Source organism: Malania oleifera, chromosome 6, assembly GCF_029873635.1.
Source record: "Malania oleifera isolate guangnan ecotype guangnan chromosome 6, ASM2987363v1, whole genome shotgun sequence".
In the NCBI taxonomy this organism is placed as follows: domain Eukaryota; kingdom Viridiplantae; phylum Streptophyta; class Magnoliopsida; order Santalales; family Ximeniaceae; genus Malania; species Malania oleifera.
The window spans coordinates 106988839-107013154 of NC_080422.1; the positions used below are offsets into that span (position 1 = coordinate 106988839).

Below are 24316 nucleotides of genomic sequence, written 5' to 3' on the forward strand. Positions count from 1 at the left end.
TGTATTATTATAAATAAATCTTTAACAAAGTGAACATCTTTTGCCCTAAAACAAATTAGGTACCAAAACCCAACCATCCATACAAAAAAAATATAGGTTTTGCAGACATCCTAGTCATTGAAAATCCAATATGGACATATCCTTTAATGAAAAAAAGAAAAAGGAAAAGGAAAAAGGTGTGATCAAAGGTTGGGTTGGTCATACAATACTGCAGGCCTTCTCTGATTTTGCATAGGCTTGGCAGCTTTGACAATGCCCATGCACATAGGCATGTGATATGCATGTGACATTTAATCTCATGCTCAAACATGTAGAAGACATTTGATGTGATATTTAACCCATTGTCAAATTAACATGGGGGGTTTTTTTTTTTTAACTAAAATGATAATTTTAAAAATTCAATTTACCGAATCGGGTGTCTTTTAAAAGTAATTTATAAAATAAGATATTCCGTATCGTTTTAAATGAATCTCATGTGAAATGATGTCGTAGATAATTATCTGAACAAATTGAAGAATAATTATCTTATTAATTTATGTAATGTAAAATTAGGAATAGTATAAAATAATTTATGGAGAGAAGGACACTCATCTTTTGGAGGTATAAAAAATATTTTTAAAATATTTAAATTTCGATATAATCTATTTATACTTTATGTAATTTTATAGATAATGCAAATTATTTTGATGAAATATAATCAAATCAATAGTATAAATAGTAAAAATAATTTTGTGGGTTAAAATATTTTTATCTTTTAGAAGTAGGATAAAGTATTCCCAAAAGTAATGAAATTCAACCAAATTCAAGTAAAATCCTAATATCATTCAAATGAATAATAAGATTAAATTCTAAAAAATAAAGATTAATGGTAAAATAAAAAATAAAGCTTAATTATGGTTACTGTTGCTGTTTTTTTTTTTTTTAGATAACTACAATCAACTCAATTTGAACTGAAAAAAAAGCTCACTAATTAATTATGAAATAAACAAAAATAGCATCTATAAAGATATTCATTAACCAAGCACAAGTTAAAATATTTAAATAAATATTTAATTATTAATATATAAGGAAATTAATTAAATTTTATTGATGGGTTCCTTATATATCCCTAGTATATAAATGAATAAAACTATCACTTACAAGCATGCCAAAAAAAAGAAAAAAATTCTCTTAAAATAATAATACTTACGATATTCTCAAGATACTCTAAACTTTTCCAAAAGGAATAACAATTTATGCAATTTACAATTTATGATAAAGTTAAAAAAATAAATGAATCTCGAACAAAATTTGAGAATAAGAATCGTAGCGAGGAACATTATAGAATGAAAAAGTTAAATCTAAAATATAATTCAATAGAAAATTTACATGCTAAAATTAAATTTTACTTTCTTTTAAGTAAAAAGTATAAACGCAAAATGTGACCAAATTTAACTTTAGAGGTATATGAGTTTAAAATCCGATGAATAATTTTGACTTGAAATTGCAATCGTCAAAAGTAAAAAAGAGAAAACAAAAAAGTGAATAGGTGTGAAACAAAACTTAAATCATCAAAGGTTCATTCTAATAAAAATTTAAAAAAATTTATTTTTATATAGATTATTATATGCTTGTGTTTATAGATTCACTCTTTAAATATCACATTTGAGTTTTGATGAATTGTGCTAAATAGGAAAGAGGAAAAAAAGGGCAGAGGAGAAATCATTCTCAAATCTCTATTCTCTAATCATTAACACATTCACGTCTCTCTCCCTCTCTCTTCTCCAATGGTCTCTCTCCCTTCTCCCGTCCATTCGCCACCTCCTCTCCCTACGGACCGTTACCTCCGGCAGTTCCCACGCCGACCCTCTTTGTCCCTTCTCACACCTCGACCTCCTTCCACCCTTCTCGCCTCCGACGCTCTACGCCGTCCCCTCCGACTCATATTCCCGCGCGCGGCCCAACCCCGCTACCCCGACCCACAAGCCTCCGGCGACTCGGCCGCCCTCAAGATAGCCATTATTGGGTTCGGCAACTTCGGTCAGTTCCTTGCCAAAACCATAGTCAGCCAAGGCCACACCGTGTTAGCTCACTCTCGATCCGACTATTCTCGTGTCGCTCAATGCCTCGGCGTCTCCTTCTTCCCTGACGCCCACGACCTCTGCGAGGAACACCCAGATGTGATTCTCCTCTGCACTTCTATAATTTCAACGCAGCGGGTCCTTCAGTCGCTGCCTCTGCATCGTTTCAAGCGGAATACGTTGTTTGTCGATGTTCTTTCAGTCAAAGAATTCCCAAGAAATCTCTTTCTGCGAAATTTGCCCGGAGATTTTGATATTCTATGTACTCACCCGATGTTTGGACCAGAGAGCGGTAAAAACGGTTGGAATGGGCTCACATTTGTGTATGATAAGGTTAGGGTTGGGAGTGAGGATCCGAGGGTCCTGAGGTGTGAGCGTTTTCTTGAGATTTTTGAAAAAGAGGGGTGTAGGATGGTGGAGATGAGTTGTGCAGAGCATGATAGGTATGCGGCAGAATCTCAGTTTATTACGCACACGACAGGGAGGGTTTTGGAGAAGTTGGAGTTGGACCCGACGCCAATTAGTACAAAGGGGTATGAGACTTTGTTGGATTTGGTGGAGAACACGACGGGGGATAGCTTCGAGTTGTACTATGGTTTGTTTATGTACAATAAGAATGCAATGGAGCAGTTGGAGAGATTGGATTTGGCATTTGAGTCGCTCAAGAAACTGTTGTTTGGAAACCTGCACGAGGTGCTGAGGGAGCAGTTGTTTGGGAATGTGGAGAAGTTGCAAGCTCCGCTGGAGAAGCCAGCAGTACCCAAGCAAGTACAGAATGGGGTTCCAAGGACGCTACCTTTAGAAAATTTGAGGTAATGGGGTTGGCTTATTAAGTTCTCCATTCTCATTTTGTTGTTTAGTTTTGGCACTTAAGGGTTTTATGGGCTCATGTTTCTTTGATAAATTTGAAGTTGGCATTAGTTCCAGTTAAATTTTATGTTACAAGGTTTTTTCTTTGATTTATTAAGAGAATTCCAAATTTTATTGAACAGATCCACTAAAGAAAGGGAATGGGATTAAGAATAGGAGTGCTGGTTTTCTAAATTTAAAGCTTTTAGTATAAGATTATGACCCAGAAAAATTCTATTATCACATTCTAATTTCTTGAGGTTTTAATGTTTTAAACCTTAGTGAGAGAGTGAGAAAGTGGGAAGTTCACAGCAAAAGAAATAATATTCAGAAAACCTTGGATACAAGAAATCTTGTTGGAGAGCAACTCTTTTCTTCTCATATACATATATATTTCTTTTTTTTTCTTTTGGAATTTTGAGTTTAAGCTGAATTTCACTATTTTGGCTGGACTTCAAGCCCTTTTGTTCATTCAACACTGCTTGAAGAAACAGAAGCAACTGCTAAGAATGGTTAGAGCTAGTAGTTTTGGTTGGAGCATGGGTTGGGACAAATTATGCTGGAAATATTGTTTAATGATTTAATAATAATTTTTCATTTTAACCTCCAGATGTCAAAATGCTGCTGAACATGGCGAAGCAGAGTCTGACAATCACTTCGATAACACCTCAAACCTCAAGGTTGCCGTTGTTGGATTTGGCAACTTTGGTCAGTTCCTTGCAAAAACATTTGTTCGTCAAGGACACAAGGTTTTAGCGTATTCTCGATCAAACTACTCTGATGTAGCTCAGAAATTAGGGGTTTATTTCTTCTCTAATGCTGATGATCTATGTGAAGAGCATCCAGAGGTGGTTCTTCTCTGTTCGTCAATTATTTCGACTGAGCAGGTTCTTAGGTCTTTACCTATTCAGAGATTGAAGAGAAGTACACTGTTTGTTGATGTTCTTTCTGTGAAAGAATTCCCAAGGAACTTGTTTCTTCAGATTTTGCCTTCACATTTTGATGTTCTCTGCACACATCCGATGTTTGGACCAGAGAGTGGTAAACATGGATGGAAGGATCGTCCTTTTGTTTTTGACAAAGTTAGGGTTGGCAATGATGAATCGAGGATATCAAGGTGTGAGCGGTTTCTTGATATATTTGCACGAGAAGGTTGTCAAATGGTGGAGATGACTTGTGCAGAGCATGATCATCATGCTGCAGGCTCACAATTCATTACACACACAATGGGAAGGGTTTTGGAGAAGTTGGGGTTGGAGTCAACGCCAATTAACACAAAAGGATATGAAACTTTGTTGAATTTGGTTGATAATACATCTGGTGATAGCTTTGATCTCTACTATGGATTATTCATGTATAATACAAATGCAATGGAGCAGCTGGAGAGGTTGGATCTGGCTTTTGAATCACTGAAGAAACAACTCTTTGGACAGTTGCATGGCATTATTCGGAAGCAATTATTCGGCTATGAAGACAACTTGCAGATTTCACAAGAAAAGACTGTCCTGCCAAAAATACTTAAAAAAGATGCTGCACTGGCACCTCCTGAAACTTTCAGAGTGTAAGGTATTGATGTTTTTGGTTAGTGGCAAATTACTTATTTATAGGCTACTGGTGGGTTTAGTTCCTAGAAGACTAGTGCTAATTGTCTTTGTGAAAATTAGTAATTTTTTTTCCATCTTGATGATATAAAATATTAAAATGAAACTTTGCCTCAAATTGTAAGAATGAAAATGCAACGCTGAGCACAGAGCTCCTGTGCCATGATGGGGATCCAGGAAAGGCTTAATGTACGACTGTACGTAACCTTCCAAATTTGAAAAGGCTGTTTTGGTGACTTGAACTCGCGACCTTCCTACTTGAGTGAAATGCTCTTGAAATTAGGAATAACTTCCCAAGAGAGAGAGAGAGAGGGGGGGGGGGGGTGAATTGGCTTTTAAAAATTTCTTTTAATTTCTTTTGAAATACTTTAAACTTCCTTTATTTCTTTTAACCAATTCTTGACTTGTTTGTTTAATTTTTTAATCAATCGAGAACTTAGTTCCTTTATCCAATCAATAACTCAATTAAACAACCAATCAATTAAACAATATCTTCAAGCCAAACAATCAATTTATTTGCCAAGTACAAGTTAAACAACAAACAACCAAATCAAGATATAAAATATTCAGCACTTTGGTAATATAACAACTCAAGATGGTTATTTGTTTATATTTTCCAAATTTGAACAAAGCCCTGTAGTGAATGAGAATTTATGCTTGCTGATGTAAAGTCTTGTATAGATGAATCAAATCACTCTTTCCAAATATTTAGAACTCAAATAAACTCTTGGTAAATTTATCTTTGGGATGTTAACCAAGTAACGTACTCCCGTAAGGTTTCCGCAAGATATGGTGTAACCAACGTACTCCTTTTCGGTTTCCGCAACTCAAATCAAAATTAAACCTTAAGTTTGTTTGATTTCCAAATATATGCAGTTTATATGATTTTCAAATTTAAACCATTCACGCAATTTAAATATGCTGAAAATAAAGAGTAAGGGAAAGAGAGAGTGAGACGGGGGGATTTTTACGAGGTTCAGCTTATACCCAGCCTACGTCCTCGCCTTTGGCAAACCACCAAAGGATTCACTAGTTCAGTTCTGTTGACGAGTAGAACAATACCGATTACAACACTCCTTGGTTAAGGCTAGAGCTCGCCTTCTCCAAACGATATCCCCTCGTTCGATCACTCCTTACATAGGCTAGAGCCCGCCTCTCTAAGCAATATCCCCTTGCTTAGCCAACGATCCAAACACCTTGGAACGTCAATGAGCTACAAGAAACACAAGATAAAATCTTCATACAAGTATACTCTCTCAAAGAGCAAGTTAGTACAATTTCAGCACTATATACTTTGAATGTAAAATATTAATATGAAATACAATGAAACTCAAGTGTAGATTTCACCAATATCCTTCTTAGAAGAGGATTAGCAGTAGGAACTCAAAGAAAGAAGGATCAACACTTCAGAATTCTCAGCAAAAGAATTTTTCAATGAGTGAACAAGAGAGCTTTGGAAGAACAAGAGTTCTTTCAGCTTTACAAGCAAAATTTTCAGTTCTTGGATGAGTTTTGATTCGCAAAACCATGTATTTATAGGCTTTCAAACTTATTTCCATGTTGTAAAAGTTTCCTTTAAGTGTTTTCCAAAATTTTAGAAAGTTTGGAGCTCAAACGGCTATATTTTAAAATATTAGAATTTAAAAAATTTTCCCGTTGAATAGTGTTCAGATGACTGAAGATTCGAGTTCAGTCATCTGAAGTTCCTGAAACCCCTTAAAAAATGAATTAGACACAGGGTTAGATGTCTGAAGTAAGGTTCAGACGTTTGAGGTCGCAAGTTCAGATGTCTGAAGTCTCAAGTTCAGATGTCTGAACTGCTACTGCCACTTTCTGTCTTGTTTTCTGACAGCAGTGACCCCGCTTCAGTGTTTTGGCCATAACTTTTTCTGTATAACTCCAAATTAGGTGTTCTTGGTGTCAAATGAAAGCTTAGAGAAAATCCTACAACTTTCATGTTGACCACTTTTTAAAATAATGAGTTTTTGATAGAGAAAAATTCACCTTAATGCGGCTGTATAAAAACTGACAGCAAATGGAAAAACTCTTTTTGATGCTTTTCATTCCAAAAATGACTCTAACCTTTTTAAAATAATTTTTGACCTTATAAAGATATTTTTCAGGTATTTTAAAAAGTATCTAGGTCTAAGTTAACCTAAGAGTTTCAAAATATTTCAAACGATATTTTAAACATTAAAGTATTTACATGAAAACTTCTAAAACTTTTCTCATTCTAGGTTCTTGAGTCTTCATGTTTTGTCCTTGGATTGAGTCCATCTTTTCTTCAAGCTTCCATATTCTTGGAGCTTTCTCACTTTGCCTTTCCTGGCTCTTTTGACTTTAATATGTCTTGGCTTTCAACAACTCATTCATGTCCTCATATTCTTCAAGGTTTCATATATCATCTTTAAATCCATGCTTTGACTCTTTTAAGCTTCATTTGATCCTTGTGAGCACTTTGACCTTGCTTTCTCATATATGAGCCTTGAAATATCATTACTCACACAAATACATTAAATTACACTTATTTGTTAGCATCAAAACAAGATAACAAGATTTTAAGCCTTGTAAGGCCAAGAATCTCCCCCTTTTTGATGATGACAAACAAGGACCAAAAATTTGAGTAAGCCTTAAAAAGGCTCCCCCTTTCAATAAGCTTCATCAATATTAATTTCATCAATAATGCTCATCACTTTCTTTTGGTTTTACAAGTTTTTTCAATCAATATTAAATACTTAAATACTTCTTATGAATATATATTATGTTCATGCTCAATTATGCTCAATTTTTGCTTCACAACTTCTCCCCCTTTTGACATCAATCAAAAAGAAAAGAAATGATTTAAATTCAAATACAAATCATTTTAAGCATATCAATAACCATGTATTCCAAACATATGTACACACTCAAGTTATTGTTTTTTAATATAGCATGTGTAGTGTGTAGCTCACAGCATTTATTCAAGATACTAGCTGATATTAATTTGATAGTTTTTATGATACCAATTTAAAATTTAAAATTTAATTCATGATATCAATTGATTAATGATTCATGACACTCCCCCTGAATTCAATACATTCAGTTTTGTTAATAATTTTGCTTTTATCATCCTATGTAAAATATTGAATCATGTCATGTATCAATTATGCTTTTAAGTTTATTATTCATGCTTCATATTGATTCATATCCTGTATGTTCTCATGAATACACTCATCAAATACCAATATCATGCTAAGATCATCAATGTCACATCATGCTCGTAGACATAATCATGCTCATAAATAATTTGACTTTGTGATACCAAGTGAGCTTTTAGATTTGATATCTATTGAAATTTTTAACATGTGAAACCAAAAATACTTTATAAATACCAAAGCTTAATATCACATGATGTATAGTTCATGGATATTAATATAACTACTATATCTTTCATAGCTTATAGATAAAGAGCAGTATATTTATTCATGTGATTCATTTAAAATCATGCATGTTCAAGAATTATCCTTATACCAAAAGTTTATGCTTAAGCTCAACAATTTCATTCTCAATTTTCAACATAGTGAACCATACTTTTCAATATAAATCAAGTCAAGTTGATTAATACACATGTAGCATATAGCATATCAATACATCACATGTAGGCAAGTAAGCATGTAGCATGTAAGTTATGTAACATCAAGGCACTTATATAATAAGTTCAGATTTGATATTTTCTTTATATTTTCTTAAGTTAAGCCTAGTAAAAAATTCATTCTATGATTTTGGCCAACAATGCCATTTTCTATTTTATAAATGTGTGAAGTCATTATTTCATTTTTGATACCCATATTTTCTTGGGTTCGGAGGATTTTTCAAGGAAGGTTTCTTTTATTCTCCAAACTTGTTTGGTTTTAACACCTTTCCTCTTAAATGGACATTCAAACTTTATATGTCCCTTTTTCTTACATTGATAGCATAGGGTGTTATTGTAGGCATTAGAAGATGTGCAAGTATAGTTTTTGGATTCTTTCGAGAAATATCCCATGTAGGAATTTTTTTTCTTTTTATTTTCAATTCCATTGAAACCAATGCCTTCTTTATTTAAAGACATTCTTTGTAAGCCAGTCATCTTATCAAGATTTTCTTTTCCTTTAGTGAAGTTATGAATGATCTTATCTTTATCTTCAATCTGACTCTTAAGATTTTCTATCTCTTTCTTGTTATCAACCTTCTTTTATGATTTCTCTAACTCTAGAGATAATTTTCTTATTTTATCCTCTAATCCAGAAATATACATATCTTTCTCATATACTGTAGAGGATAGGGATCGAAGGTCTTCTATCATTTGGTCATTCTTGCTTTCTAGTTTCTCAATTTTCAAGTTGTTTTCTTTTTCAGCAAGATTTTTGGATTCTATTTCTTTCATTGCAGATTCATACTTATATTCAAATTGTTTGAGTTTTGAGTCTTTATCTCTTTCAGCATTCTTTAGGAATTCTAACTCTTTCATTAAACTTTCATTCTTATTTTTCAATGAGGTGTTTTGTTTATTTGCTTTCATCAGCATCTTATGTACTTTGAATAGATCATTTTGAAGTTCATCATAAGACGGCATACTTTCATCACTTGATTCATCACTACAAGAGTTATTTGAAGATTTGGTTGAGGAGTTTTCCTCGTTATCCCATGCCATAAAGCACGTGTAAGCAACCTCTTGATCACTTATTTCATTCTCTGAACTACTTGTACTATCCCAAGTAATGACTTTCATAGCCTTCTTATTTTTCTTTTTAGACCCTTTCTTTAATAGTGGACATTCCAGTTTTAAATGTCCAGCTTTATTGCAATTATAGCATGTAGGAGTTTTATTTTTAGATTTCTTTTTGCTGATTTCTTCTTCGGATTCATCTGATTCAGAATTTGGATTTCTTCTCTTGAATTTGTTTCTCCTTCTTAGTATCCTTGCTAGCTTTTTAGGTATGAAGGCTTCTTCATCTTCATCCATTTCACTACTTGAGTTTTCTTTTAAGGCTTAAAGGCTATTTTTTCTTGGGCTTTGGTTTTCCCACTCTTTTCATTCATTATCATTTCGTATGTGAGGAGAGAACCTATAAGCTCATCTAAGGATGTATTTTTCAAATTTCTTCTTTCGGTTATGGCAGTGGCTTTTGGTTCCCATACGGTTGGTAGTCCTCTAAGAATTTTCCTTATCATTTCATAAGTAGTGTAGGTTTTTCCTAGTGCATTTAAGAAATTTATTATGTGAGTGAACCTAGTAAACATATTAGTTATGGATTCGTCCGGGTTCATTTTAAAAGTTTCATATTCACTTGTGAGCATATCAACTCTATTATCCCTAACATCCATTGTACCTTCATATGTTACTTCTAGTTTATCCCATATTTCCTTAACTGATTTGCAAGTCATTACTCTATTAAATTCATTAGCATCTAAAGCACAATATAACGCATTCATAGCACTAGCATTAACTTGTAGTATCTTGTAGTCTAGGTCGGTCATATCATTTTTCTCTTTGGGAATTTGTTTTCCATCAACTATCTTAGTGGGAATTTGGTCACCTTCCATGACAACTTCCCATGCTTTCCAATTCATAGTTTGAAGAAATATTTTCATTCTTTTTTTTCCAGAAGGTATAGTTCAAACCACAAAAGATTGGTGGCCTAAGTGAAGAATGTCCCTCTCCAAAGGGAGCTACGCCTAAGTTAGCCATTACAATCTTTTTATAGCTTCTAGTTAAGAGTTGCTATAACCCCGCTCTGATACCAATTGAAATTAGGAATAGCTTCCCAAGAGGGGGGGTGAATTGGCTTTTAAAAATTTCTTTTAATTCCTTTTGAGATACTTTAAACTTCCTTTATTTCTTTTAATTAATTCTTGACTTGTTTGTTTAATTCTTTAATCAATCGAGAACTTAGTTTCTTTATCCAATCAATAACTCAATTAAACAACAATCAATTAAACAATATCTTCAAGCCAAACAATCAATTTATTTGCCAAGTACAAGTTAAACAACAAACAACCAAACCAAGATATAAAGTATTCAGCACTTTGGTAATATAACAACTCAAGATGGTTATTTGTTTATATTTGCCAAATTTGAACCAAGCCCTGTAGTGAATGAGAATTTATACTTGCTGATGTAAAGCCCTGTATAGATGAATCAAATCACTCTTTCCAAATATTTAGAACTCAAATAAACTCTTGGTAAATTTATCTTTGGGATGTTAACCAAGTAACGTACTCCCGTAAGGTTTCCGCAAGATATGGTGTAACCAACGTACTCCCTTTCAGTTTCCGCAACTCAAATCAAAATTAAACCTTAAGTTTGTTTGATTTCCAAATATATGCAGTATATGATTTTTAAATTTAAACCATCCTCGCAATTTAAATATGTTGAAAATAAAGAGTAAGGGAAAGAGAGAGTGAGACGGGGGGATTTTTACGAGGTTTGGCTTATACCCAGCCTACGTCCTCGCCTTTGGCAAACCACCAAAGGATTTACTAGTTCAGTTCCGTTGACGGGTTGAACAATACCGATTACAACACTCCTTGGTTAAGGTTAGAGCCCGCCTTCTCCAAATGATATCCCCTCGTTCGATCACTCCTTACATAGGCTAGAGCCCGCCTCTTTAAGCAATATCCCCTTACTTAGCCAACGATTCAAATACCTTGGAACGTCAATGAACTACAAGAAACACAAGATAAAATCTTCGTACAAGTATACTCTCTCAAAGAGCAAGTTAGTACAATTTCAGCACTATATACTTTAAATGTAAAATATCAATATGAAATACAATGAAACTCAAATGTAGAATTCACCAATATCCTTCTTAGAAGAGGATTAGCAGTAGGAACTCAAAGAAAGAAGGATCAGCACTTCAGAATTCTCAGCAAAAGAATTTTTCAATGAGTGAACAAGAGAGCTTTGGAAGAACGAGTGCTTTCAGCTTTACAAGCAGATTTTTTAATTCTTGGATGAGTTTTGATTTGCAAAACCATGTATTTATAGGCTTTCAAACTTGTTTCCATGTTGCAAAAGTTTCCTTTAAGTGTTTTTCAAAATTTTAGAAAGTTTGGAGCTCAAACGGCTATATTTTAAAATATTAGAATTTAAAAAATTTTCCCGTTGAACAGTGTTCAGATGACTGAAGATTCGAGTTCAGTCATCTGAAGTTCCTGAAACCCCTTAAAAAATGAACTAGACACAGGGTCAGATGTCTGAAGTAGGGTTCAGATATTTGAGGTCGCAAGTTCAGATGTCTGAAGTCTCAAGTTCAGACTTCTGAACTGCTACTGCCACTTTTTGTCTTGTTCTCTGACAGCAGTGACCCCGCTTCAGTGTTTTGACCATAAATTTTTCTGTATAACTCCAAATTAGGTGTTCTTGGTGTCAAATGAAAGCTAAGAGAAAATCTTACAACTTTCATGTTGACCACTTTTTAAAATAATGAGTTTTTGATAGAGAAAAATTCACCTTAATGCGGCTGTATAAAAACTGACAGCAAATGGAAAAACTCTTTTTGATGCTTTTCATTCCAAAAATGACTCTAACCTTTTTAAAATAATTTTTGACCTTATAAAGATATTTTTCAGGTATTTTAAAAAGTATCTAGGTCTAAGTTAACCTAAGAGCTTCAAAATATTTCAAACAATATTTTAAACATTAAAGTACTTACATGAAAATTTCTAAAACTTTTCTTATTCTAGGTTCTTGAGTCTTCATGTTTTGTCCTTGGATTGAGTCCATCTTTTCTTTAAGCTTCCATATTCTTGGAGCTTTCTCACTTTGCCTTTCTTTGGCTCTTTTGATTTTAATATGTCTTGGCTTTCAACAACTCATTCATGTCCTCATATTCTTCAAAGTTTCATATATCATCTTTAAATCCATGCTTTGACTCTTTTAAGTTTCATTTGATTCTTGTGAGCACTTTGACCTTGCTTTCTCATATATGAGCCTTGAAATATCATTACTCACACAAATACATTAAATTACACTTGTTTGTTAGCATCAAAACAAAATAACAAGATTTTAAGCCTTGTAAGGCCAACAGCCCTCACCATTGTGTCAAGGCTCTCCCTCTCAACGTGCAAGAGACAAGTTTTGGTTTATTTTTAGCTTTAAATTTTTTGGAAATCATTGCTTTAGATTTTGATGGCTAATAAGGGCATTTTGGTGTTTGTTGGGTTTGGGCCATTTGGTGAGGGGAAGGGGTGGTGGGTTAGAGTAGCTTACACTACGTCTATTAATAGTTTTGCTTATTCCTTCAACATAATTCCATAATTTTCCTGCAGTATTTATGATCCTGTATTTCTTTCGTCAACATGGAGATTACATGCAATATGTCAACAAGAGGCTTACCTTCTCTTACTACTACAGTTGCTAGTTTGTATTATTGTTGTCATCATTGTTGTTTTGTGGGGTTTTGATAGAAAACTGGAAATTCAAGATCTGGAAGTTGATATTAGTCAGTGACTTAAAGTAAACCGTCAACATATATATATATATATATATATATATGTATATGTATATATATCAATATATTATATATACATGGATATTTTTTTTATATATATTATGTATATGTATATTTGATATTTTTGGCCTTACTATATTTGGATGGAATCATTTTTACAGGTTGGCCCAACTTCCATGGTTGGCAAGTGTTATTGGTTATTTTGGTCATTTAGTATTTATTATTGCTATATTTGTTGGCATGAGTTTGTAATGATATTGTGGTCATTGTTATGTACTTGACATATATTATAAATAGAGGGAGAGGCCTATCTTTGCGATTAGGTCTTCCAATTTACCAAATACTTCAATGGTATTAAAGCAAGATCTGTCCTTAACCGTAAGTGCATACCACCAGAGGCTAGAAGCAAGTCTAGGAGTTGATGAAAAGCAGTACAGACATCGGGAAATTCCTGGATGCTGCTGCACTTTCAGAATCTCAAGAACCCCTTCGTGTTTTGCAAAACCAACCCCATAACTAGCCAAACCTGCTGGCTGAGTGTTTTGAGCTGCCATTTTGCTTAAATTTTTTCTAGAATGTCTTAAATCCTTCCATACATCATAATATCAAGTCGTTGGTCATGTATTTTGTTCAAATATGTAACCTTTTTTGGTTGTTCACTTGTAGAACTTTGTTAATGGCTGTTTTGTACCATTAGGGCTGTGTGTTAGCTTCTTGGGGCTGTGGCATTACTATGCTTGTTTATCCGTGAATTGTTCGTGGTGTGCAAGTGGTTTGTGGTTGTTCAGGTTCTTTAAACTTGTTTATTGATGGTCTAGTTTGCGTTGTTCTTAAAAAACTACATATAACAACCAAGAAGTTGGGTGGAAAGAATTATGTGCAATGGTCTAAGGTTGTCAATATCTATTTGATAGTCGTAGGAAAATTTGAATACTTGTCTCAATTTGAGCCTAGCAATGACATAAGTAAAGAAGCATGGATTCAAGAAGATGCATTGGTTGTCTCCCTATTGTGGAACACAATGGAATTGTAGATTGCACGAATATGTTGGATGTATGCAAGGAGATTTGGGATTATGTCAAGCTTTTATATTCTAGTAACATTACACGTATGTACACTCTGTCTTTGGAGTGTTTCCCGTTACAATAAGGAGACATGAGTGTTACATAGTATTTTGGAGAGATGAAGCACATCCATGATGAAATTGATGTCACGCAACTCATTACCACTAATGTTCGTGAGATGCAAGGAGCAAATCACAGTTCTTTGGGTCTTAGTAGTTTTGAAACTCGAGAATGAGGTGGTCTGGTCCTAGATGTTTACTTTGTGTCGTTTGTGCTTCCTCAAGTGCTCATTCCTTAGCCCTTACTTTTGGCGTTTCAACTTCTAGCTTTCGACGAGTCCAAAGTCTCCAAATGATGAGACTAGGTATGAGACCTACCAAAATGCCTAACTACGAGGCTCGTCTTGCAGAACTAAATCAGAAATTAACTCTGGCTTTCCATGTATTCGTTGCCATACAACTAACATCCAACGCCACTGCTACTTGTTTCCATACCTCTTGAGCAAAAGATCCCGTGCAAAACACATGGTCTAGAGATTCAATCTTGGCATTTGAATAACAATCACACCGAGAGGCCATCTGAAGACTTACTTCTTGAATACGAGTATCAACCGGAAGACAAGCGAACCAAGACTTCCGCATACAAATTGACACCCGTTTTGGCAACATAGGATTCCAGATCCATTTTGAAACTAGGAATTCCTCTTTACGCTCCCTTATAATTTCCCAAGCACTTGCCATGGTAAATTTTCCATCTGTTGAAGGTCCCAAATTATTGTATCTGGACCCTCCTTGCAAGAAATAGCAGAGTTCATTACTTCCTCAGCCTGTTTTTCACCCAACAGATCCACTAATAAATCAACATTCTACCCATCTCTATCCCAACAATCTCGTGTTCATAGTTTATGGTTTTTGATTTCCTGAACTTTAGCACAAAGGGGATTGGAGGCTAACCATCGATCAAACTAGAAAGAAGCCGAACCTTCTTTAATTTGAACACAAACATGCTCTAATACTTCAGGTATCACACGAGCCATCGATCTCCAAAATCTGGTTCCTTTATCTGGCTTTATTTCTCTCAAGTGGTGTCTTTTATTCAAATACTTGGCTTCAAAGAATTGAGTCCACAGATTATCCATAGTTCATATGCAATGATTTTTTTACTTCCTCAAAATCCCTAATACCCAAACCACCCTCACAAACGAGCTTACATATATTAGGCCAGGAACTCCATTTTCTTTTTCTTTTATCATTTACTCCACTCCAAAAAAAAAAATTCGATAACATAAAATTTAACTTTGTGAAGACAATATTAGGAGTGTCAATTACCGCCAATTGATGAACCACTATTGATGATAATACATGCTTAACTAAAACTAAGCAGCCTCCTTGAGAAAATAGCTTAAATTTCCAATCCGCTATCTTTTTCCTCAATTTAGCAACTAGAGGCTCTAAAATACGGGCCGTAAGACGACCTGATACCAAAGGAACACCCAAGTATGTAGCAGGGAACCCTCCTTCCGCAGAGCCAGTCATCCTTAACAAGGATTGCTTTCGAGCATAAGCAATTCTCTTTGACAAAAAAAATACTCGACTTGTCTTTATTTATCATTTGGCCAGACCAATCCTCATATTTCTTAAGAGTCTTGATAAGCATTCAAATGGAACTTCTCTTACCATGACAAAAATAAGAATGTCATCCGCATAGAGTAGGTGAGATACCAAAGGCGCCCCACGAGGATGATAGTAAGTTCCTATTTTATTCTCCATAAATTTTCTTTAGATGCCGAGAAAGAACTTCCTGTAAAATAATAAACAGATAAGGAGATAGAGGGTCTCATTGGCAAAGCCCTTGAGAAGGTTTAAAGAAACCTTTTTAATTGTCATTCATCATAATGGTGAACCAAGGAAAGGAAATACATTCCGCCACTAAATCATAGAATCTTTGGGAGAATCCAAAGCTTTTTAGAACCAAGTTTAAAAAATCCCAATCGACCTTATCATAAGCCTTAGCCATGTCTACTTTGATCGTTGCATTTCCATCATTAGACTTCTTATGCAAAGAATGAACCATTTCTTGTGCCAATGTAATATTTTCAAATATACTTCTATCGGGAATGAAAGCTCCCTGCTCCGGAGAAATCAATGCAGATAATAAACCTGTCATCCTTGCAAAAATAATTTTTGAAAAAATTTTGTAGATAACACTACAAAGACTAATAGGTCTGAACTTGTCAAAACTCTAGGGATTCTGAACTTTTGGGATTAGAACAATGTAAGATGCAGGAGAAAATTTAGGAAGAGGAGACCCAACAAAAAAATCTCTAGCTGCATCGATCACCTCTTTCTTTACAATATCCCAAAAATCATGGAAAAAAGCCGACCTCTATAATTCGACTCTTCTTCAATCTTTGCCAAATATTTATTTTGAGTATGGAAATAGGAGGACTTCAGATCATAACCCATTGATTATTCAGTTTCATAGAAATTTGCATCGGTATGGTCCTTCTCCCTTCAGGTATCAGAATATGTGGAGCACTCATTAGTCTTTTAAGTCTTGCGTGGAGGAAGCCTGGAGGGAGGAATCCCATGGCACGGGTTTAGTTAGACTTGCTACTAAATTAAAGCATACGAAAGTTGCAATCCGAAACTAGAACAAGCAGGTATTTTGACATGTGCATCAGAACATTAAAAAACTGGAGAAAAGTATGGAGGTTCTAGAGGCTCAGCTTCAAGAAGGTATTCACCACAAATTGAGGAAGATTTCTTCCTTTCTAAACTCGAGTTGGAAGCTTGGGAAAAAAGGGAGAGATTCGTATTTCTCAGCTAGCCAAAAAGAAGTGGTTGCGGTGGGGGATAATAATACAAAATTCTTTCATGCATTTGTGAACCAAAAGAGGAAGAAGACTATTGTAACGCCCCGACCTGGGCCTGCCAGGGAGCACTACGTTTCTCCTCCTCTACATAGACCAGACAATAGGGGGGCGGACATTATCAGACTAATGACTGGCCCAACAGACCAACACGTGTCCTTTTCAGTGTGATTTGTCCTCACTCACACACTTCCTAAGAAAACTTCCTAGAACGTTACCCATCCCAAGATTACTCCAAGCCAAGCACACTTAACCATGGAGTTCTTATGGGAACTTCCGAATGGAGAAGTATTGGATTCTATGGAGGCTGCTCATGAGGGTGCAGTAAGGTATTTTCAAACTTTCTTAACAGGTGCAGGACCTAGTCGAATAGCTTACCTTGATGATATTATATCTCCTATGGTTTCTGAAGAGGAGAATATTGCTCTTTGTCATGCTCCGTCCGAGGTGGAGGTAAGGGATGCTATTCTTTGAAATAGCATATTCAAAAAGTAGAAGTGTTCAAAATGCGCATGCTAAGGTTGATGAGTAGTGTAACATTTAAGGATAAACTAAGGAATGAGCGTGTTCGCAATAAGTTAGGGATAGATCCAATAGAAGATAAGATAAGGGAGTGCTGGTTTAGATGGTTTGGTCATTTGAAACATAGGCTCAGTAATGCATCAATGAGGAGGACCGAGCAAATTACTATTAATGGCACTAAAATAACTTGGAATGAGGTGCAAAAATATCCAATAGCTCTTGAGTTAGCCAAAGAAAATGCCTTTGATCAAGTAGATTGCGGAAAAGAATTCATATAGACGACCCCACTTAGTGGGAATCTAGGCTTGTTATTGTTGTTGAGCATTACTAGTATGTGCTAGAGTTATGTTAGTAAGTGCGAGTTAGTAAGGGTATTATGCTCATTGGTATGTACTTGACATATATTATAAATAGAGGGAGAGATCTATCATTGAGGTTAGGTCTTACATTTTACCCAATTATTCAACAATAGTGAAAGGCCAAAGCTAGCTAGACGGAGAAACACATACTTGATGAGAACTATGAGAGCTTCCATCTCCCTATTTGTCTTGTCAGCTTCACAAATCTATTTTCTTGACTCTATAAAGCTGAAGCAAAGAAATCAGAATGAGGAAAGAAGGGCAACCTATATACTCCCTGCCGCCCTGCCCCTGCCCCCACTCCCACCCTTACCCCTTTTTTTCTTACCATATTTCATCTTATGCCTAAAATATTTAGTAATTGAATCCCTTCTCTGCTTGGAACCTTTGACTTAGCCACCAACCTCACAGAAAAGATCCTACTTTGGAAGATATCTTGGCTTGGAGGTTGCAAAGTGTTTTCTAGAAATAAGATTCCCAAGCAGTATTGCAGCTAGGCTTTTCTTCTAGGAATTTGGGTTTGATTAATGGGGATGAAGGAGTTGAAAAAGCGAATACAATCCGATGGTCTCTTGGAAAATGAAACACCAGTTTCTCTTGTTTCTTCTCTAATTTCTGATAGCAGTAGTTAGGGATTATGACCAGAATTGTGGCTTTAAATTTATTTGGGTTGTGGCTGGGATGGTGGTCTTGAGGAGTGCTTGGGATGGACAACCACTAATCGTAGTTAGAAGTGGGGTTTGGCCACATGGATGTGCTGTGTGGATGATTTTTGGGGAAGACAAGGTTATAGTGGTGAAAGAGGATTGGAATTTGGCAGTAAATTGGTGACAAAAATTCTTAAAAAATAATTTTACATGGGTTAAATTTGATATTTCAAAAAATTGAGAGATTCCATTTCCATTTAACTTACCAAAGCTGCCCAAGTAAGCAGTAATAAATTGCATTAAAAGTAAAAGTCTGTCTTTTGTGCAAAAATAGGGGAGATCAATGCATTTTACCCTAAGTATTATATCTTGAAGTCTTTTTTGGCATTTGTCATGTTGAATCTTTTCAGCTGCCATCCCACAGTTGTAAACCTTATATCCTCTTTGCTGGCATAAAGAAGTTCTTATCATAAACGATGTCAACTAAAATTATAGAAGCATAATTTTTGACAGAAGTAAATTTATGGTTGACTTTATTAAATCATGAAAAACAAATACCTTCAAGACACTCGGAATAATTGACTTATTGTTTCTCTACCTCTTTAATGAAATTGTTCAGGAGGACATCACAGCAACAAGTGGCATTTCATGCATTATGTGCTATTTTTTCTGATGTTGGTATGCTATTTGTCTTTTATCATCATTGTTGTCATTTTCACCACCACCATCATCATCAACAGTTTTTGGTTAATTTGCTATTTTTTAATCTTTTTTTAAAAGGATTCACCATTGAGTTTTGCAGAGTAATGTTATTTCGATCAGAATCAGTGGTGAAGAATTCTCATGGTGTGCTAGTTCGTTGTACATTCCTTGGGGCTGCAGAAAGAGGCTTGTAATCTCCGAAGTTTTTGATTTCACTAATTGACCAAGTGATAGAAAGTTGTTCAAGATGATTTAGTAATATACTGTGCAGGCCAGGAGTGTTTTGTTTAATGTTGAAGCCTGAAGGTGCTGCTTGATTAAAAAGATGCAGAAATAGTAGCACAAATGGAGGTGATGCAGTAAACATGCTGTCCCATGATTTGAAGGGACCGTATGGCTCTAGAATCTAGATATAGCAAAATCGCAAGGAGGGATTCATTTAGCCAATCCTGAGCCATTGAAAGTAAGATTGTTGTATTGAATTCAGTTCGTTAGTTGTTTATTTATGTTTCTGGTGTTCGGGTTTCTTTTCCCTTGCCTTTTTGGTTTTTGACCTGTTGTAGTGGCTCAATATAGTGTTGTGTCTCTGAGCAATTGTCCATGATTGTATAAATTGACAGAAAAGGATTCATGTAGCAGACCCCACTTAGTGGGACTTAAGACTTGATTTGTTGTTCTTCTTGTTGTTATTTCTTGTGGTCCTAAAGAGAAATCAAGAAATGAGCTTGACAATTTCATTTATTTAAATCTTTATTAGTGTATCCTTTGATCAGATTAACTCCTGTAATAAGACGTGCCTATTAAAACAACTTTTACAATAAGATGTTTATGGAAACAACTTATACTGGTGAAATGTTAACTTTATTTTGTGCATCAGCATTCACAAAGCTAAGATTGTGTCTTCCAATGTCTTGGGATATGCTAGAATGGCTGTGTGCTATATTTCTATGGAATATGGATTCCTGTAGCAAAAATATACTATGTTTTGGAATGATGAAGACAATTTGCAATTTGATATACTGTATTAGTATTTTCTGGTTGCTATTGTCAGCTGTTTTTTTTGGATCTCCTGCTTTTCCACACAAATAGTTGTATTAGTATTCTCGCAACCTTGATTTTGCAAATAAAATACAAGAATGTGATTCAATTTCTGAAATTTGTCATTTTTGCTCTGATTGTGCAAACCAAATGATCACATTTCTATCATTATGCATGAAGTGCAATCCTCCCATACTCCCCTGCAATAGTTATTTTGTGCAGGTGCAATATTGTCGTTCCTTGTAATGAGGGTACTTTTTAGGAATGTGATCTGGTAGGGGGTGGGTCAGAGGTTAGGGCTACTTGGAAGTGGTTTCCTGCTGGGTCTTTCTGGCATTCACATGCATTTCAATTTTCTCCATTCAACTCTTTCTGGCCTTCACACGCATTTCAATTTTCTCCATTCAAACTCTTTGTCAGCGTGTTAAGACACCACTATTCAATAACAGTCCTGTAAGCAACAATAATCGCAATGGCCAAAGTATCATTCAGTGATTCAGAAGATACCACCAAGGTCATTCCAGGGCTTTGGATATGAAAAAGCCAAGTGGAAAAAGCATTTCCATATCAATCTCCCAGCTAAAATACGTGGTTTCAGATAAGCAGCAAAACCACTCCTTGGAGGCAGCTGATAAGTGTTTTGTAGCACCACCCAACTCGGTTGACTGTAGCTTGTTTACTTGGTAGCTAAAATAATATTTGCGGTTCTTTTGTGAGCTATCAAATCTTCAAGGTGATGGACCACTCTGGAGCATTAAAGCGTGAAGAATTGCTCAGCAGCTTCATGCAATATATCTATGACTGAACTTGCTATTCCATGATTAATTGCCTAAAACGCCAACACACTAATCTTAGTATCTCTGCCAAAGGTGTAAGTGTAACCACAATGACAAGCTTCAGCTTTATAACTATGCAGAAAGTTAAAATCCATCAAATTTTCAGTCAAGGAAATCTTACTGGATCAAATTGGTTCAATCATCAAAGCTTACAAGACTCATCTTAGAACTATCATGCTTTTGCCTTACCATTGCAGACTATGTTACAGGATAAGTACATCTAGGAATCCCATCTGACGAATTTTTGTTCTGCAATTTAGCAGGTGATCTTTTAGACCAATGCTGTGGTATCAGACTTAAAAGCAATCCCATGAGCTGAGAGCTATCCAAAAATTCTAGAGCTTTCTCTGGTGGCTGATGAAGATGCATGGCAAATGATATTGAACTAGCCAACAACGCTTCGCTGTCTTTATAGTATCTTTGTGGGCTTTCTTGTTCCTGACCAGTGCTTGCACTTTACCCCATCAAGAAGGGGAGATCAGGCCATGCTGCTTTTGGCATCTGCTTAAACTGGGACCCTTATTGAATTGGAACAGAGAAATGTAATCTAAACAGTTCTTAATTTCAAGTGAATGTGGTTATGTAATGACAAGGACATGATGTAACCAGATATGGACTTATAACCAAATATAGACTCCTCTGCTTTCCCAAGTCAGAAATGTAATGAATGAAGCATGGATTATTCTTTGAATGGACGCCTAATTACATACCATGATGCCACACCAACAAGAAGTCAGTTGTGACGCCAGAATTTACTTGGTTCCACAAAATTGTAGTAGCAATTAACAAATTCAATAGCATTGGAGATTAAGATAGCCTAAAAAATGTGTTTAAATTTTTAATTTTTAATTTTTAGAAATAATGCGGGAAATGGTTCCTTTGTGCCAGCCTTTGATGGTCAACATTTTTTAAGTCAATTATGCCAGTCATTGTATACCTGTTCCCTCATTATTGATCACCCGTCATTGTATTTTAAAGGAAAGGAAGAAGATTCAGACAATCGAGGCACAGAACATGTTTAGAATTGCCTCATAATTGGAAAGCTCAACACTCATTTCTGCATGTAAACAACTGCAGATTAAAGCAGTGAGGGATTAAATTTTCACAGCATCAATTGGCCTCAACCCTTTCTGAAAGTATTGAAAATAGCTGTCAACATAATTTTTCACTGTCTTGTATAACCTTGGCCTTGCCTCGGTGATAAGCCCCTCTACCGGTCCGATCTCCTTGTCTGATCCTGGGGCACAGAACATAGCCAGAGACATCCTCTCCCTTTCCGAGTTGGTGATCACCCTATGCACCGGGCTTTTGATTAATCCGTTACTCATTATCTGCAGTCATAAACAGGAGGACTGTGAGAGTTACAGACACCATTCCTTATGGTCAAAACAATTGAAGAAAGCCTGAAAGTTACAATGGTTTGATCCATCGAGTTTCAATCTTAACAGAAAATTAGAACATGGGTTATGCTCAGCATACTCCATATTAGAGGGATATTGTATTAGTGACCGTATCATTACCTCCATTTGATCACCAACATTTATGAGAAAAGCATGAGGAATGATGGGAACTCGGACCCATTGAACATCTTTCCAGAACTGAAGGCCTTCCACCTCTCTGTCTGGCAAGAGTATGGTCATTGCCGATCCATCTGCATGTGGTTTGAGGCCAAGAACACAATCAGGCCTTGGGCAGGGAGGATATAAGTTAAATCTTGTGAACATTACTGTTTGTTCCCCTCCACACTGGTTCACGAAGCAATCATCCTTTAAGTTCAATGACCTTGCCATTGCCCGAAGCAGGGCTTCATTCATCTGTTTTAACTTTATGGTATATTCCGCTAAGATTTCCCTGCAGTGTTATGAAAGCAAGTAGGATGACAGATCTTCAAACGTGCACAAGGAGGCTTAGAGCAGGAAATGCAGCAGGAAGGTTTTTGGCACTTGAAGATTCAAGGCTGAGAAACGAAGTAGATGAGCTACAGTTATTTAGACTTGAACATTTCTGTTATGGTAAATTTATCATTTAAATCATGTATGCTGTCCCCCTATTTCTACCTGCAGACAGAAGACTAAGGGCCTAAACTGTATATAACAAGAAGTTTATTATCATTTATCACAAGCCATTTTGTGATTTTTCCACAGGAATTATGGGTCTTGCAAGCATTACAATTGGAACCAAGAAATGAAGGAATTGAATCCTTTCGCTTGTGATTATATGTAACCTCTTTGTTTCAATAATCACCTAAAAGTTTAGGGGTCAGTTGACAAACTTACCTGAAGTTTTCAGGATTTTTGGGCCAAAATTCAAGCTTTCGCTGATCTTGTGGATTTACCAAAAGATATAACCGGTCAGTCCAATCGAGAATTTGATCCTCTGAAAGAACCATGTCACTCCCATAGCCTTCAATGGCATTCTCTGTTCTAGAGTATTTCTTCTTCTCTTCCATGGGAAGTGCAAAGAATTGCTTAGAAACTTCTTGTACTTCGTCTAGGAATGAATCTGTCATTCCATGATTGATTGCCTGAAACTCCGACACCAAGTGTGAGTGTGTTATATAACAGGGTTGAAAGATCTAACATGGTTCAAACATAGATCATAAGAAAAAGTATGATTCAGAGGTGTAACAATATTGACACACCCCCGCTGAAAAGTTTAGATCCACCCAGTTCTATTTTTCCTCAGTTTGAGCTTCTTCATTCAACTTCCAGCCTATGCTGATGCATGGATTTTTACTTTCAAAACTGGAAAGCCATCTCAATCGGCCTAAGGAGGAAGAAGAAGAAGAAGAAGAAGAAGCATGTTATCTTTAATGGAGAGGTGCTGTGGAATCAGACCTGAAAGCAACCCCATGAGCTAAGAGCTGCACGAAATTTCTCTAGTTCCTCCACAGTGGGTGATGAAGATATAAGAAGACCCAGATCAATAACCGGAATCTCCATTGATGAGGGTGATGCATCCATGAATCCTTTACTGTCTTTGTGGATATAGTTCTCTGGTAGTTCTTCATTGTTCATGAACAGTTCTTCAACAGTCTGCGATCCGGCCATGTTGTTTCTGGTAAGTTGAGTATTGTTCTTGTTGTATTTGAGTTTGATGTCGAAGTTTTAGGGATTTAGCAGTAGAAGATTTAGCTGAATCTGAGGTGGTCTCTGGGGATGCTGGCTCTGTTCTAAATTTGATATGCGGGGATGGTTGAATTTTTTCCCAATTTATCCTTTTCTAAAAAAAATATATTAAATAATATTTTTCTCGGGAAAATAATTTCCGGAATAACCCTGACGTAATCTCG

General features: G+C 35.6%; 2 protein-coding genes across 7 annotated transcripts in view; one reads left to right on the top strand and one right to left on the bottom strand.

Annotated features, from left to right (window-relative positions):
* Positions 1 to 1661: 1661 nt before the first annotated feature.
* LOC131158178 (arogenate dehydrogenase 1, chloroplastic) overlaps positions 1662 to 24316 on the top strand; it is a 43500-nt gene continuing 20845 nt past the window's right edge. Inside the window, exons 1-5 of one of the 6 annotated variants that reach the window (XR_009137424.1) lie at positions 1685 to 2872; positions 3520 to 4475; positions 19068 to 19126; positions 19251 to 19613; positions 21288 to 21675. Coding sequence is in view for 1 of the 6 variants with exons in the window: in XM_058112852.1 (XP_057968835.1) it covers positions 1767 to 2872; positions 3520 to 4474 (2061 nt within the window). In the remaining 5 variants the exon portion in view is untranslated. Of the gene's footprint in view, positions 2873 to 3519; positions 4476 to 19067; positions 19127 to 19250; positions 19892 to 21284; positions 21676 to 24316 lie in introns of those variants that run through there. The other 5 variants (XR_009137425.1, XR_009137423.1, XR_009137422.1 and 2 more) reach the window with 5 other exon arrangements.
* LOC131158179 (protein SRG1-like) lies at positions 21951 to 24233 on the bottom strand. The gene is made up of 4 exons (XM_058112853.1): positions 23862 to 24233; positions 23301 to 23548; positions 22545 to 22875; positions 21951 to 22355 (listed from the first exon to the last, which is right to left on the bottom strand). Exons 1-4 carry the CDS (start codon positions 24072 to 24074, stop codon positions 22119 to 22121), a joined length of 1029 nt encoding a protein of 342 aa, XP_057968836.1. The 5' UTR covers positions 24075 to 24233; the 3' UTR covers positions 21951 to 22118.